General features: G+C 41.5%; 1 protein-coding gene across 1 annotated transcript in view; it reads right to left on the bottom strand.

Moving 5' to 3' along the window:
• The window catches only part of P2RX3 (purinergic receptor P2X 3), a 156,965-nt gene extending 142,866 nt beyond the window's left edge, over window positions 1-14,099 (bottom strand). The window contains exons 1-4 of the mRNA XM_075217221.1: window positions 13,749-14,099; window positions 8,667-8,802; window positions 6,892-6,963; window positions 6,738-6,801 (exon numbers count right to left, since the gene is read on the bottom strand). Coding sequence (XP_075073322.1) covers window positions 6,738-6,801; window positions 6,892-6,963; window positions 8,667-8,802; window positions 13,749-13,867 — 391 coding nt within the window. The 5' untranslated portion in view covers window positions 13,868-14,099. The remainder of the gene's footprint in view (window positions 1-6,737; window positions 6,802-6,891; window positions 6,964-8,666; window positions 8,803-13,748) is intronic.
• Window positions 14,100-15,924: the final 1,825 nt, after the last annotated feature.

Raw genomic sequence — 15,924 nt, 5'->3', positions numbered from 1 at the left:
ACCAAAATGCAGGTTAGCTGGTGCAATGTGTGATATGAAGGAGTGGTATCATGTGGCATAGAAGTAGGAGAGGAAACATATGGCATAGGCAGGGAGCTGTGCAAGAGGGTCAACCACCCAGGTTGCAAAGCTGAAGGGCATGCAGGTTATGAATATTTGAAGTTAATTCGATTAAAATTGAGATCAAGCAGTGCCAGTTTTCCTTTTTGCCACAGATGACATACTGGACAACAAGGATGGTGAGACGGTCCAAGGTAGTGTGTATGTTTTGGACAGTGTGAAGGATAAAGGTGAGGGTTGTGTTAAGTTGATCTGTGTTGGCTTCCAATTTTTAGTTTGTGGAATACACATGTGAATAAAACTGCTCACCCTGCTTCCTCATCTGCAACCTCGGTGTCCTCCAGGGTGGCTTCATCTTCATTCCTCTGTATATGTATTCCCAGCTAACATAGTAGGTAAAAAAATAACATAAGCATCTATGTTTGAATCCATGACATCCACATTTTTTGTATCATATTAGTAGATTTTATAACAATCTTTTGACAGTTCTTTTTTCTTTTGGATGTATGAGTTTATATGTGGGGTTATGTTTTGCAAAAATATCACCAAATGATTGTACAATCTTAAAAAAAAATCTGCATATCTTTGGTTGATGAGAGTTTTAGCTAGGCATTAATTTTAAGTCTCTAAGTGATCTTTTCTAAAAATACTAAGTAATCTTGAAGAACATACCCAGATTATACAATAGGCTGGCTAAATTGCAGTATAAATCCAAAGTATTTTGGAATTGTATTTGCATTCAAATTGAGCAGTGATAAAAAAAAATGCAAGTGTATACTACTGAAAACCTTCCATATTTCTATTTGTAACACCCCCCCCCCTAGTGGTGCTCTAGTAAAACCCTGCACTTCAGTGAATACAGGAGGGCTAAAAGTTTATAAAAAGTTACATAAACTGGTTACCATGGTGATAACCCAGCCCAGCCTGTGAGACTGAGTGAGAGGAAGGAGGGGCTGTCATTAAGGGGGGATAGGGATAGAGAGAGAGACAGAGGAGAGGAGAGATGTAGCTGGGGACCTGGGGTGGAAGCTCCCAGGCTCCCCCAGCATTGCCTGGCTGTCTGAGCGTGGTGACTGAGCCAGGGCAAGGAATGTGTGCCCTGGATGAGGGGGAGAACTCCATGCCACTATAGATAACCCAAGAGAGAGGGGGACACTTTGCATGGAAGAGGCCCTGGAGTGAGGGCTGCTACAAGAGGCAAGGTAGCTGTAGTGTCAGATCCTGAGGCTGAGAGTACACAGAGTGATGTTTCAGAGCACAGGAGACATCATCCCCGCAGAGGAGGGATGAGCTGCAGTTGAGAGGTACACAGAGTGTGTCAGAGCTGCATGGAGGAGAAGCTGCCTGCCTATTAGCGTCCATGTGAGTGCCCTTGCAGAGGAGGGTGATCTGCAGCGAGTATGGAGTGCAAGAGACCTGTAAATTATGTTATTTAACATCTGGATAACATTAAGAACTGTGCTGGAGAGAGTGAGGCGCTGTATATATTTTTCTTTATTGCTGCAACCATTATGATTATCGTGCTGGAGGAAGAGGAGTGTAAATAAAAGTTAAGTTTATCATAGAGATGGTCTGGCGCCCAAATTATTGTGACTTCTATTACACTGCACCAAAGTGACATCACCTGTGTCCCACTAACTACAGAGAAACACCTGCATGTGCAGGGACCCCTTGATCATCTACACCCATGCCCATCAGCTAGCCAGGGTTTGAGAAGGAGTGCACTGTGTACCCTGTGCACCCCACACTACACACAGTGACAGGGGGTTACATATTGTTGTTAGGTGTGTTTATATTTCTTTCAACAAACATGTATTGTGATTTGAAATTTACCTCTGGGGACAGTGGTGTGGTTAGGGAAGGGGGGGGGAGGCTCTTACCGGTGTCGATGCGGCCTACGGATCGCACCAATTGATTGTCAGTGCCATGGTCACCAAAGGACTGAGGTCCAAAGATGCCATGGGACCACCACCGTTGCCTTTAGCATGTCTGTGGTGGACCCTCAACTTGTCCTTGTGGCGACGTGTAAAGTCTTGCCACCTGTGTGAAATGTTCAAAGTTAAGAATGTTGCAATGTATACTAGCTAAAATAATTTCCAAAGACATGTACAGACAAACATATAGCCAGAAATGTATTGGGCCTAGGTCACATACTAATCATAGAAAGCATCCAGTCATAAACCTTTTTTAAGACTTGAAAAAAAGGTTGCAAAATAGGATTGATAATGTACAAGTTTTTAAATGTATTAAAAATGTTCTGCCATACATTGGACAGTGTTTTTGACAAATTTTAGAATAACTGTAGTAAGTATGCAGAGCACAATGTAATAATTTCTAAAACAAATAAATAAATCATTGCTGACCATTTCTTGACCTCAGTCACCAATCTTCTAATTGGAGACACAGCATTGACCTGCACCGTGATATCCTCCCATATTCACTGAGAGCTGCTAGCAGGTAGTATGCAGCTTCTCTACCACCAGCTCTACCAGCACTTATACCACTTCCTGCGAGAAATTGGGCTGCCTCTGCTTAGACGCGGTGGATCCTTAGGCTTGCTTGGATCAGGTTGTTCTTACTCAACCATCTCACCAAACAATCCTAAACAGGGAAAAACCCAGTTATTATTAAAAAACCTTGCATTCTATATTCACTGTACTGTAAGTCCAACATTTGTCCGTGTACTCACCACTTAAAACAAATCCAACAATAGAATAAACAGAAAGTCAGAAATGTGACTGATTTAGGAGCTGTAGAATCCAGTATAATAATAGTTTTTAATCACAAAATGACAGGGCTCAATGAGTGCCTTTCCAGCTGTTATATAGCATATGTAGTAGTGTTCTCTCCTTGGTTTTAAGTGAACGGTTAAGAGTTCTAACGCTCCTAACTGCTTGGTTACGGGTGACTATTGTGATTGAATGACAGATGCTCATTTAAGGACAGGTGAGATTAAATCAGCCATTTTAGATATGGTATAGAAGGGATCTGGGACTGACATGCCTACACCCACACATGGCTTTAGAGTCAATCAGTGAAAAGAATGTTGAAAAGTCCCATTCACTTGCAAACATGAGAGTGAGCACATTCACAAGGCTTTAGATCCATGCCCTAACCTGCACAATGGTCTGAATACTTGGTCATTCTGCTCATTACATCAGTACAAGGAAAAAAACAAGCATACAGGGCTGCAAAAGTTTGTTTGCGCCATAAATATGTCAGCAGGCGCTCTATAGTGCAATTCGTGACTTGAGGAGAAGGCAACCGCAGCTCCTTGTGGAATTGAATAAAAGAAGAAAATACAACAGCGCACAGGAATCGTATCAGACACAAAAAGATTGAAAAGACCCATGGATGAATTAAAAAAACAATTTCATAAACCATAAGTTCACAGTAAAATAGGCAAATGGCGCTAGGGCGACCTGCCAGTAACCTTTATTTTTTTTTTTTTTTAAAAAAAAACATTACAGAAATTAATACTCTGGTCACTAATACAATAGGACATCCATAGGAATGTGGTCAAAATGTCAACAATGAAAATGTTGACATTCAGAATGTTGTCAGTCAGAATGTTGACACAGTTATAAGGTCAACATACAGAATGTTCATTAGGTTGACAGGTTGTAATTTCAACTGTCACAATGTCCACATAGAGGGTCAGCTTTGAACCAGCCATACCGCCGTCAATACATGGCAGCCATGGGTATGCTGGTACTTGTAATACTACAAACACTAGCATGGCTAAACTATTAATTGCAGCATGGGCTTGCTGGGACCTCTAGCACTCCAACACAAAATGGTGTCTTTAATATCAAGATTAATTACACCCATTTGGTGCACCTGTATGTCTGTTAGCAGTGGGAAAGACTGACTGGGATTTTACCTATTCCTATAGAGGAGAGGTGTGGCAAATAACCATCTTTGTCACAATATACATCATACTTGCCAACTTTTCCTTGTTGGCTTCAGGGAGATCCCAGGGGAAGTGGGCGTGCAGGGCTTGACAAATTGCATCATTTTGGCCCCGCCACCCTAGACGACTGTCACAATTCTGGTCAATTACAGCAGGGGGCGTGGCTAAGATGATGCAATATTTGTGACATTAAGCCAACCCCCCCATCCCCTTCCTCCCTTCCTCCGTCACTTATCTATTGCGGGGTAGAGAACCGGGAACTCTCCCAGAAAATGTGGGAGTCTCCCGGACATTCCGGGAGAATAGGCAACTATGCGTAAAGAAAAGCAGCTATTGAATCTCTAGAGACTGAAGTGTCTTTTACATTTCTGTCTCTATTACTAAAGTCATGTTGTTTTACCTGTCAGTCTTTGATTAAATCTTGGTCTCCATGAAAATGGCCACCTCCATAGGCACCAATACATGGACATAGGACACAATTTTTGAACTGTGTCATCATGCCACAAATGACTAACCCAACCACGTCTTATACTGGCTCAGCATCAGGGAGAATGCCAGACTCTTCAGGGAGTGAGGGAGATCGGCCCTATTTCAGGGAGTCTCCCTGACATTCAGGGAGAGTTGGCAAGTATGATATACATCAATATAGACGAGCCACAGAGGGATAGTGAAAATAGTGTTGTATATTTTAGTACCAGCTGCTTAAAATAGCTTACACTGAAAATAAATGATAGTTGATATCTGGATGTAAATGCAGTCTAAAATGAGGACCTTTGAATGGTAGTGTACCCCAGGTAAGGTATCTCAGCATAGGAGGTAACTTTTTTTAACGATTGGGGGTGCTCAAGTTAAAAAGATTTGAAAACGTGATTAGTGGCAGCACACATACGTCTCAGTCTTGTGAATAATGCAAAATCCAAAAAAGGCAACTTGTATGATGGTATGTTTAAACAAACATACAACTGAAATAAATTGAAAAATATTGGAAACAAAACAATTGAAAATAAGCAGCCAGAAAAAGCTGAATTGTTTCCTATAAACCAGGTGTTTCATTGATATGTTTATGGCTGCTTTTCTATGCTCTTTCCACCTCATTTTTTAAGTAGATATCTTGTGTTGTGTCATATCAATAAACTGTATTACACTATATATTTCTCCTTTTTTAGTTGAGTGCATGTTTCTGGGACAGTTGAACTAAAAAGTTGTATGGGTTGGTGGCAAATAGTACTTACATATAGGACTTACTGGAAATTCTACCTGCATAATTTAAATGTTCCTTCTGCTTCACGTTTACTTTACCATACATACACTATTGCACTGTATTATTTTTCTCCAACACTTTGAGCTCCTCGGAAGAAGATGATAATTTAGCATTTGGCATCTATTCAAGCTTTATATAATGAAAGGTCACATGTTGTTTTAACTTAAAGGAGAAAAACAAGTAATGTTCGAGTTTATTACTGAACCTCATTTCCCAATCTAGTAGAACCAAAGGAGTCCTATATCCAGTAGAAGTGATTTTGGAGATAAAAAGTAAACCCTTTGTCTACATTTCTAGTTTTAGACATTATTTTTAGACATTATTTTTGCAGTTGTATGTTGTGTATACTCCTGCTTCACAATATGCTCACAGACAGCAACATTATTACAGGAACCTAGGCATTTGCCTAGGCCAATAATTGATAGAGGGTGCCTAAAACACTAAGGGGCCTTTTTATCAAAGATTTCCCCCCTTGTAATTTAGAGAAAACTGTTGTTTTCGGGGATTTACCACTAAATTACTATGTATTATTCTAGTATCGCAGCAGATATCTCAGATATCTATCTGCTGCTTTGCTTCTCTCATAGTTTTACTGAGCACTCCCCATAACAGTGTATGGGAAGTGCTCAGTAACGCTATGTAATAATGGCCGAAACTAAGTTTTCAATCATGTTAATGTACGTCATCTGAAGCTGGCGTCATCTGAAGCTGGCGTACATTACCATGATTGAAAACTTTCACTGAAAACAGCTCTGCTCCGAAGAGCAGAGCTGCACAGCGCATGTGTGGAGGGATCATGTGATCCCTCCATCACATGCCTCAGGTTCCTTCATTCGGGGATCCCTGTGCGCAGATTAAAAGAGGGGCGAGCAGCACCGCACAGGGAGGAGAAGAGAAGACCCAAGTGAAAGGTAAGTGTTAATCTGCACAGGAGCAGCCGTTTATCGGAACGGCTTTTCCTGTGTTGATTTTTTAATACATATGAGAAACTTTTCAATCCGCATCTATGCGATGAGGATTAAAAAAGTTTCATTCATATTTTGCAGTGACTGGTAAATATACCCCTAAATGAGTGACGTAATGTCACTGATCCAGCTTTTTTAATGTCCCTGTGGTGCCCTCACACGGAGCGCCAGCCACTGACATGGAGAAGGAACAGCTGGCAGCTACTTACCTATGAACCTGGTGGCTGCTGTTCCTCAATGTCAGTGGTATGGTGGGAGATTGGCGCTGGACCATGATGCTTCTGCCCAGCGCCACACTCCCAGATCAAGGGATCTGCCAAGGTAAAAAGCAATGGACTGTTCCTAGTGTTGGGTGCGCTTCTGAGGCGGAGGGGGACCCGCTAGGGCGCTCACAGAGCTTCCCCTGGCCCTGTGACCACTAACTACTGATATCTGATTATTGAATAGTTGTAGCATGCTATGTGAATACTTTATTTTTCTTGCTTAACAATATTAGTATTATATTTAAAAGATAAAAATTAAACTAAAATGCTCCTACCATTAGCTGTGGGCTTGTTTCTCGTACAATTGCTGTCATTATTGCATCTATGCTTCTCATCACTCTGAAAACGGACAGAAATAGAAAACAAATATTGTGTAATACTATTGAAAATTCAGATAGCACTGCTACACAATCCTAGTGGTTAGCTCACCTCTGGACAATGATCCTGCACTTGATTTGGAGTTGTGATAAGTTTCGTGAGGATTACAAACACAGAGGATCCCTGAGAGGTTAAAGATACAAATACAAGTGATTAGAGGTAAGAACCTCACATGTAAATAATTATTGCCAAAAACAGAAGCAGTGGAGATAATCAAAGAAAAAGGCATGCAGTACATCTGATCAGCAAATGTAATGTAATGTGACAAATTGGCATTTGTGGGTTGTGTATCTATATATTATATATATATATATATATATATATATATATATATATATATATATATATATATATATGTGTGTGTACCATTGCATGCTTTCGCACTACAAGATGACTACTGGTATGGAATAAACTAATCTAGCACTGTTATAGCATCCTGTTTACAGTTCTGCTGCCTGCTTGTTCTCTCTGTGCTTGGTGTTAAACCTATGATAGACTTCCCGTGTATGACCCTCGCTTGTTCCTGGACCTTGAACCTATGCTTCTGACCCTGACCATTTGCCTGAACCCGGATTCTGCTTCTCTGCCAGTGCCCCTGACCTTTCGCCTGTGTCTGTGACCTCTGACCTTGGTTTTCTCTGTACTTTACGCTGTCTGCTGCCGGTATCTACTCTGCCTGAACCCTACGCTGCCGTCCGCCAATCACTCCATCCCTGGGTTCTCCTTAGCCGGTATACAATTCTCGACCCTCTGTCAGCCTGCAGCCAAGTCTGTCCCCACCACTAGGAGCTCCAGCAAACACCAGGCTTTCGGAGTAGACTCTGAGTTTTGTGGTACCGGCTGGGGAGTTCCTAACAAGCACCAGGCATTCCTTACTAGTGCAAAACAAGCAGAAGATGCTTCTAAAAATACTTCAGCGCTATCAAGATTTTTGTTTTTTTAGGAGTTAGATATTTAAATGAGATGGTTGGGGTGAAGTTTCTCTATGTTTTAAGGCATGTTTGACTTAAGTGGATATAACATGGTTTTAGGCCTGAAAAGTCCAACACCTAAAAGATCTTGCATGTCCAAAAGCTCATCAAGGTGTAAGTAACACAGAATCCATACAAGTAGTAGTAAGCACAATATTACATTAAAATACATGCAGTACATATAATTGTCATGAAATAAAAGAAGCCTCAATGTCCCTTCGCTTTCATGAGTTATATAAAAAGGGTGGTGAAGTGAGAATTAGTATATAAAGTTATTGGTAAAGTAAAAATGCTTACTCAAGTCACTCATTCAATGTTATAAGCACCCCCTAAACTTTGGTGCCCTAGACGTCCACCAAGGTTCACCTAGTAGATGTGTCGGCCTTGGGAGTACATAAACAAATTGAGCAACCTGGACAGTCAGGCGGCAATGGCTAATTACATGACTGAACAGTATGAAAATAAGAAGAGATATATAGCCCATGGCTGACAGCTCAGGAAGGTAGTCAAGTGCTGAATGCTATAAAAGTTGAGCTGCTATTATTTTCATAGCACCGGGCACTGATATACTGTATTAAGCATATTCTAGATCCATATTTATATTACGCTTCTGCTTAGACTACTGACACAACCTTACATATATTATATGTCATGTCAATTATTGTATTCATATTACTATGAATTATTATTGTGTATACATATTGTAAAAAAAAAACAGAAATGTAATTTTAAAAATCTTTGTCGTTCTGTAGTATTCTTTAAGTCTATAGAAACAATGAGAATTCTTATTTTCAATATAGATTTGTCTTGAATATATGTTCTATGCGCCCCTAAGAAAAACCGGGTTCCAGTTACCTGTGGTGGGATAACATAGTCTGCAACATCCATCACTCTTTTGCTGTAATGCCCAACACCCTTCACTTTTGTCATAACAGAAGATTCAATGGAAGAGTCCCGAATCTGATAAGCTTTCTCATGAAGAAATACCCAGCTGAGGGAAAGACATGGACATAGCTAGTGAATGCTGGAAAGAACAATACCAGGCACATAAATGAAACAGCTTTATTTAGCAAGGTAGACTAATGAAAACAAATATTCCATTAGCTGCCAAGGCTGCAGTACATGTTGTAGTTTATAAAATAGGCCAGCACCAGTACCAGTCAGTACCAGTACTAAACTGTACCAGTCATTTTCTCTCTCTCTGAGAGAGAAAATGACTGGTACAGTTTAGGAATGAGAAAGACATGTACAACTAGTTTTACAAAGGGGGACAAGATTTGTTTAATACTTTCCAAAGATTTGCCTCCAATGTCACTTGCTACCAGAAGGCGGTGACGAGTGTCAGAGACAAACACCATTTCATGAGGTAGATTTGGGTTTTGATGGGTGAGCTTGATGTGCTATTCTTAGAAGGATGGGGTAAAGACAGGGTCACTAAACACTATGAAATCATACACTGGAATCTCAAACATAGGTTATCTTTGCCTACTAAAAGTAGGCTAGATAGGATCAGATCATTTGACCACCCACATTTAGGCTGCAATACACTAAACATCAGAAGTTTTAAATTCAGACATTTGGGCACCTGTTTGTTTTTGCTGTTTTCTTGGGGTCTAATTTATTTAAGTAAGTATTAGGGACTAGCACAGTGGGGTTAGGTATTAGGGGCTGATATTAGGGATTAAATTAAGTCTGGTTTTAGTTACTATGGACAGCCTTTAAGGTTATGTGCTGGCATTATAGGTTGGATTGGTTTCACTGGCACACAGTCATTGCTACATTAACATTGTAAGAGATAAGCAGCATAATTACATTATAAGAAAAGCTTAGCATTTGTGTAAATCTTCCCCAATCAAAAATATCTCTCAGGTAGACGTAGCTACATTGCACTTAGTGGACCACAACCACCAAAATTATTTGAGGCAAACAGGGACAGTAGATAGAAACAAGAGGAAGAAATGGAAGAAAGACCCCAGAAAGATACTGTACTTTTCTCAGGGGACATAAATAATTGCAAAATATTAAGTTCTGTATATAGTCAGTAGCATATGAAATGTACTATATCAACACATGGAAACGGAGAATGAAAGCTGTCCACACATGCACCAAACTGGTCTTTTGGTACTAAACACGTTTAGCGGAACTTTACCTATTTGTTTGTTCAGATGCCAATTTGACCAGCCAGGCTGCAGTCAAACCTGGTTTCCCACCATACCAAATCTGTGGATTTCTTATGATGAGCCCACACACAGTAAGAGCATAATTCCATAAATGGCATCATCAAGCTATGTCTACTGCTTTTCATAACCCCTTCCAGAGAACAGGTATGAAATGTAGATAAGTATGTGTTAGCATCACGTGTATATTATAAAACCACAATGTAAAATGACTAGTCCCCATGAGCATTTTAAAGAGGATATGTCAGGATTGATGCTAGCTCAGATATCTTCCTATTTATTATCCAGGCCCCACATCCCATGGCTGTAGCAGAGCTGCTGTATCCTCTCGGAGGCAGAAAAACTGCATTATTATTCCAATAAAGCATTTTTTCTCTTAGGTATTTATTTTAAACTTTCCTTTTTTACTTTAAATAACATTTTTTACTCAGATGGTGATGTGGTAAGAGTCCTTCATATTGCTGATTTTTAATAAAGAGATCCCTAAATATTGTACTCCAGCTATAACATTATCTCTAACCAATGTAATTAAACACACTTACTACATTACCTACACTAGTGCTGAAAACTTGCAGCCCACATACTGACTGCTTTAGTCTTTTCACTCCCTTCAAAGCAATTAAAAATTATTTGAAACCATTATTGCTCATCTCTGGAAATCTGGAGAGCACTAACCACCACTGAGGGTCAAAGCTAAGAAGACTGAGGAAATGCATGGTTGGTGGAATGACATTCTGGGCATATGGCGAGCAAAGGACTGCTGTGCATAAAGAGCTGTTTACCTCCATTTGGGACTGAAATGGTGGCCTTGAGGCTGTTATACTGGGCACTGGTCTATAATTGTGCTCATGGGACTACAATAAGTATTTTGTGCACATGATGACTGTATGGTGGGCATAATGGGCACAAGGCTACATAAGGTGTGCAATGAACTATGGTGGGAAATAAGTCGTTATACTGTACAGGGCTTAATTTTGGGACTGTTTCTCCAAAAACATACTAGTATGGCGGTTCCCAGAGTGTGCGCCGCGGCGCTGTCACTGGGGTGCCGCGAGCCAGCCATAGGAAAAAAGAAAGAGCACATAAACTTACCAATCCGTCGGGCGCCGGGACCCAGCAGCCTCCTTTCTCCCGCAGCTGTCACTGAATATCGACGTCAGTAACAAGCTGCTGCGGGAGAGAGGAGGCTGCTGGGTCCCGGCGCCCGACGGATTGGTAAGTTTATGTGCTCTTTCTTTTTTCCTATAGCTGGCTCGCGGCAGAGGAGTGAGAGGGAGTGTGACAGCGGGGCAGACAGCGGGGCAGACAGAGGGGCAGACAGCAAGGCAGACAGAGGGGCAGACAGAGGGGCAGAGGAGTGTGACAGAGGGGCAGACAGCGGGGCAGAGGAGTGTGACAGCGGGGCAGACAGAGGGGCAGAGGAGTGTGACAGAGGGGCAGACAGCGGGGCAGAGGAGTGTGACAGAGGGGCAGACAGAGGGGCAGAGGAGTGTGACAGAAGGGCAGAGGAGTGTGACAGAGGGGCAGACAGAAGGGCAGAGGAGTGGGGCAGAGGAGTGTGACAGTGGGGCAGACAGAGGGGCAGAGGAGTGTGACAGAGGGGCAGAGGAGTGTGACAGAGGGGCAGACAGAGGGGCAGAGGAGTGTGACAGAGGGGCAGACAGAGAGGCAGAGGAGTGTGAAAGAGGGGCAGAGGAGTGTGACAGAGGGGCAGACAGAGCGGCAGAGGAGTGTGACAGAGGGGCAGACAGAGGGGCAGAGGAGTGTGACAGAGGGGCAGAGGAGTGTGACAGTGGGGCAGACAGAGGGACAAAGGAGTGTGACAGCGGGGCAGACAGAGGGGCAGAGGAGGGGGGACATTGTGAGAGGGGCAGTGAAGGGGGACACAGCGTAACAGGGGCAGAGGAGGCGGACACAGCGTGAGAAGGGCAGTGGAGGGGGACACAGCGTGAGAGGGGCAGTGGAAGGGGACACAGCGTGAGAGGGGCAGTGGAGGGGGACACAGCGTGAGAGGGGCAGTGGTGGGGGACACAGCGTGAGAGGGGCAGAGGAGGGGGGAGACATCGTGAGAGAGGGCAGAGGAGGGGGGCGACATCGTGAGAGAGGGCAGAGGAGGGGGGACATCGTGAGAGAGGGCAGAGGAGGGGGGACATCGTGAGAGAGGGCAGAGGAGGGGGGACAGCGCAACAGAGAGGGGACAGCGTGACAGAGGGGGCAGTGTGTCTGGATGCAGAGGGGGCAGTGTGTCTGGATACAGAGGGGGCAGAGTGCCTGAGGGCAGAGTGTCTGGATGCAGAGGGGGCATTTTTGCATACAACTAAATAAGTATTTCAGTCCTGACCTAAATACTTATTACATTTTTTCGACCCGACTACTTCTAAAACAGGACTGCTCAATAATTATTTTGGAGGGGTGCCTTGAAAAAATTTGGAGACTCTAAGGGTGCCGTGAACTGCAAAAGTTTGGGAACCACTGTACTAGTAGGTTAATTGGCTGCTTCCAAAATTGACCTTAGTCTCTCTCTGTCTGTCTGTGTGTGTGTTAGGGAATTTATACTGTAAGCTTTAATGGGGCAGGGACTGATGTGAATGAGTTCTCTGTACAGCGCTGCGGAATTAGTGACACTATATAAATAACTGATGATGATGATGGCGCGCATGAGATAGTTATACAGGGATGTGTGAGTGGCATTCAACCATTTGTGGTGGGCATTAAACTGTTATGCTGGGTACAGGGCTGCCTTTATCATGCAGTGGGCACAGAGCTGTATATGAGGATCATGATACAATAAGTGGTCAGCATTAAGCATTTATGATTGGCATAAAGCTGTGATAGATATGGGTCTGCTACACAAAGTATATACTTTTCTATGTTTTGTACTTTTTTCTTTATAATATGAATACCTCAATAAGTGTATTCTTTTTTGCCGTACCACCAGGTTTTTAATATCACATTGTTCTATGCTATACAGGGCACACATTGAATATTGATTTTGACTGCAGCACATCATGTATGTCCAAAAAATATGGCCTTCTATACCTAAAAGTAGTACAGCAATGCCCTAAATGTGCTCTGCAAGCTCCCACTTTTGTCTCTGCACTGCATCCCCATCCTCCCTCAGCTTTCCTCTGCTGTCTCCTTTCCGACTCTTCCCTACTCCTCTCTTCTTTGCTGGCATTCACAGCATTCCTCGTTTTAGCTACACTCCCTCCACACATCCATCCCATCTCAACACACGTTTTCCTGAAAAGCCAGAGAGTTTGCCTGCTTGTACATAGAAATGCAAAATCAACCCCAAATATGCAATATGCAGTAATATCTGTTTCTATACACATTCTTTCATGCATTTCGGTTGTGCTCTTTCATGCAAGCCATTTTATTTTATTTTTCATTAGCTAATAATATGCTAAACTGATTGATAAATAATGCATCATGGTAAAATTCACAGCCTAATGCAGGTTCACTTTCAATGCATAGACATGCAATAATGGAATAATTTAAAATAATTGTATCTTAATCCAATACGGTTGTCATGTGCTAGGTAGTGCATGATAATCACATATATGTGGACATACCCTGACACCTACAGAACTTATATAAACAAAAGTTCTGTGATAAGTTCAAACATTTTAGCAAACAATTTCAGCAATCACTCTGTCTAAATATTGTTCCTACAAATTAAGTAAATTAATAACAATTACACAAATTAACATTAAACATCCATTAATGACATTCATAAAATAATCCATGTTACACTCACCACACAAAATAGGTTATAATGAGGAGTTGAACAGCTCTATTGATAACTCCAATTGTCCAGCTTTTAACCACCACAGACTTGGTTGTTTCATAGGTAAAGAAGTCGGTAACACAACCCATGACTTTGAAAAAGGTTTTCAAGCTGTGGTCTTTTGAAGAGAAGGTAGTTTCAGACAGGTCAGCTATCTGCAGCTTTGTCTTTCTTTTTTGCCAAGATTATTATTATCGTGGCTCTGTAGGTGTCTTAATCTTGAAAGCGTCTTAAGGTTTTTATAAATGCAGAAGAGAACTCTCCAAGTCATCACACATACATTATTAAAGCTTTCACTCACAAGTCTGTTTTAGCTAAAATGCTGTGATGGGTGTGTCCAGACTTGAAGACTGTATGAAAATAAAATATATTTTCCTTTGTAATTTTGTATAGCTGTAGTTTGTTATTTTATCAGTGCTATGCTTGGCTAAGCTTTCTTGACATCTCTTTCTACAAAGTAGTTTCCCTGTGGTCTGGTACGTCAATACCAGCCCTCTTAATACGTTTGCAGTGACTGATACTATCTGTCTTTATGGTCCTCTCCTCATGTCTATCTGATCCTAAAGAGATGTTTCCTCACTGCTCGAGCTGATGTGAAGGTTTGTCATGAATCCTCAATAGACCGTTAAAATGTTTCAATTTGCGAAACTCAATTACAGGAGATGAAGCCAGAATAAACATAATAACATCAAGAGAAAGACCTCTCCCTACAAGCGAGAGACTGCTGGGAGGATAACACACTAGACCATGAGAGAAAAGAATCAACATTAAGAAACAGAACTTTGTAATACATCCATTACAATGATCAGTGGAGAGTTGTGGTAAAATGAATTTCCCTTAATGGAATAAATTCGTATCTTAAGGAATGTAGTATTTACAGCAGGAATAGAATTGCACTGCAATTTCACATATTAGGTCTAAGGTGACAGTAATCCTTCATTCATACTTTGACAGAAATGCAGTTATTTGACAATGTAAAGTTTTGCATCCAATCATGTGTTTTTATAGTTCAAAATATATTACAATGAACTGTTAAAACTGTTTAAACCGCCATACATATAGTTTGAGGAAATATGTGACCAAGTGCAGTGTTCTGTTGATTTTTGTCCCATATATGGAGGCACTTGCCCGGTCGATTAAAAAAAATCCTGATATTTCTGGGGTGAGGGTGGAGACGACAGAGCACAAATTGGCTCTCTTCGCAGATGACCTATTAGCAAGGATAACCAATCCCTTAATCTCACTACCCAATTTATTGCTTGAATTTGAAAGGTTTGGGACACTGTCCAATTTTAAAACTATACAAAATCTATGGCTCTGAACCTCTCCATCCCACCGCTCATTGCGGAAGGTCTTAAAACCTCATTCCCCTTCACCTGGCATCTCTCTCAAATTAAATACCTGGGGGGTACTGCTATCGGAAGGCCTCTCCATCTTATACCAAATTTTTTTTTGTCCCATTGATCCCCAAATTTCAAGCAGACTTTGGCCGCTGGCGTTCTTAGGCTTCTGATGGCTAGGGATGATAAATATTATCAAAATGAACATTTAACAAAAGATCTTATACCTTCTCCAAACCCTCCCGATACATATTCCTCCCCGATTCTTCTTAGATCTACAAAGATTGGTACGCAAATTTGTTTGGGCTGAAAAGCCACCTAGGTTTTTCCATGACATTTTATATAGGCGGAAGACTCAGGGGGGCTTTCAGCTCCCTCACTTTGCTAAATATTGTCAGTCGGTACTTCTAAACACTAAACAGGGTGATGGAGTGGACTAGAACAGTGGATTCATATTGAAGAACATGCAGTGGGGGTCTCCACAACTATATTTCCCTGGTTGACCAAACTCGCCCACTCTTCAATGCTGGGCCAGACTCCGAATTTTTTTTTTTTTTTATATTTCTTTATTGAAGAATGTCAAACATGTACACATCAGTAAATAAATTAGAACAAAGATATGTTTATACTTAATAATCATGAACCATGACACATAGTATGAGGAAAAACATCATCTGTGAGTCACTCAAGTGAACTATAAATATGATATCACACATAAGGTACAAAAGCCTGGAGAGACCGGGGCAACACAAGCACTCTCCTAGTCCAGAAAGATAGGTGGGTCTTGCATGAATATTCTAGTTTCA

Source organism: Mixophyes fleayi, chromosome 6, assembly GCF_038048845.1.
Source record: "Mixophyes fleayi isolate aMixFle1 chromosome 6, aMixFle1.hap1, whole genome shotgun sequence".
NCBI classification, from domain to species: Eukaryota; Metazoa; Chordata; class Amphibia; order Anura; family Limnodynastidae; genus Mixophyes; species Mixophyes fleayi.
Note: the sequence above shows the minus strand (reverse complement) of the source record. Positions and strands in the feature narration are given on the sequence as shown.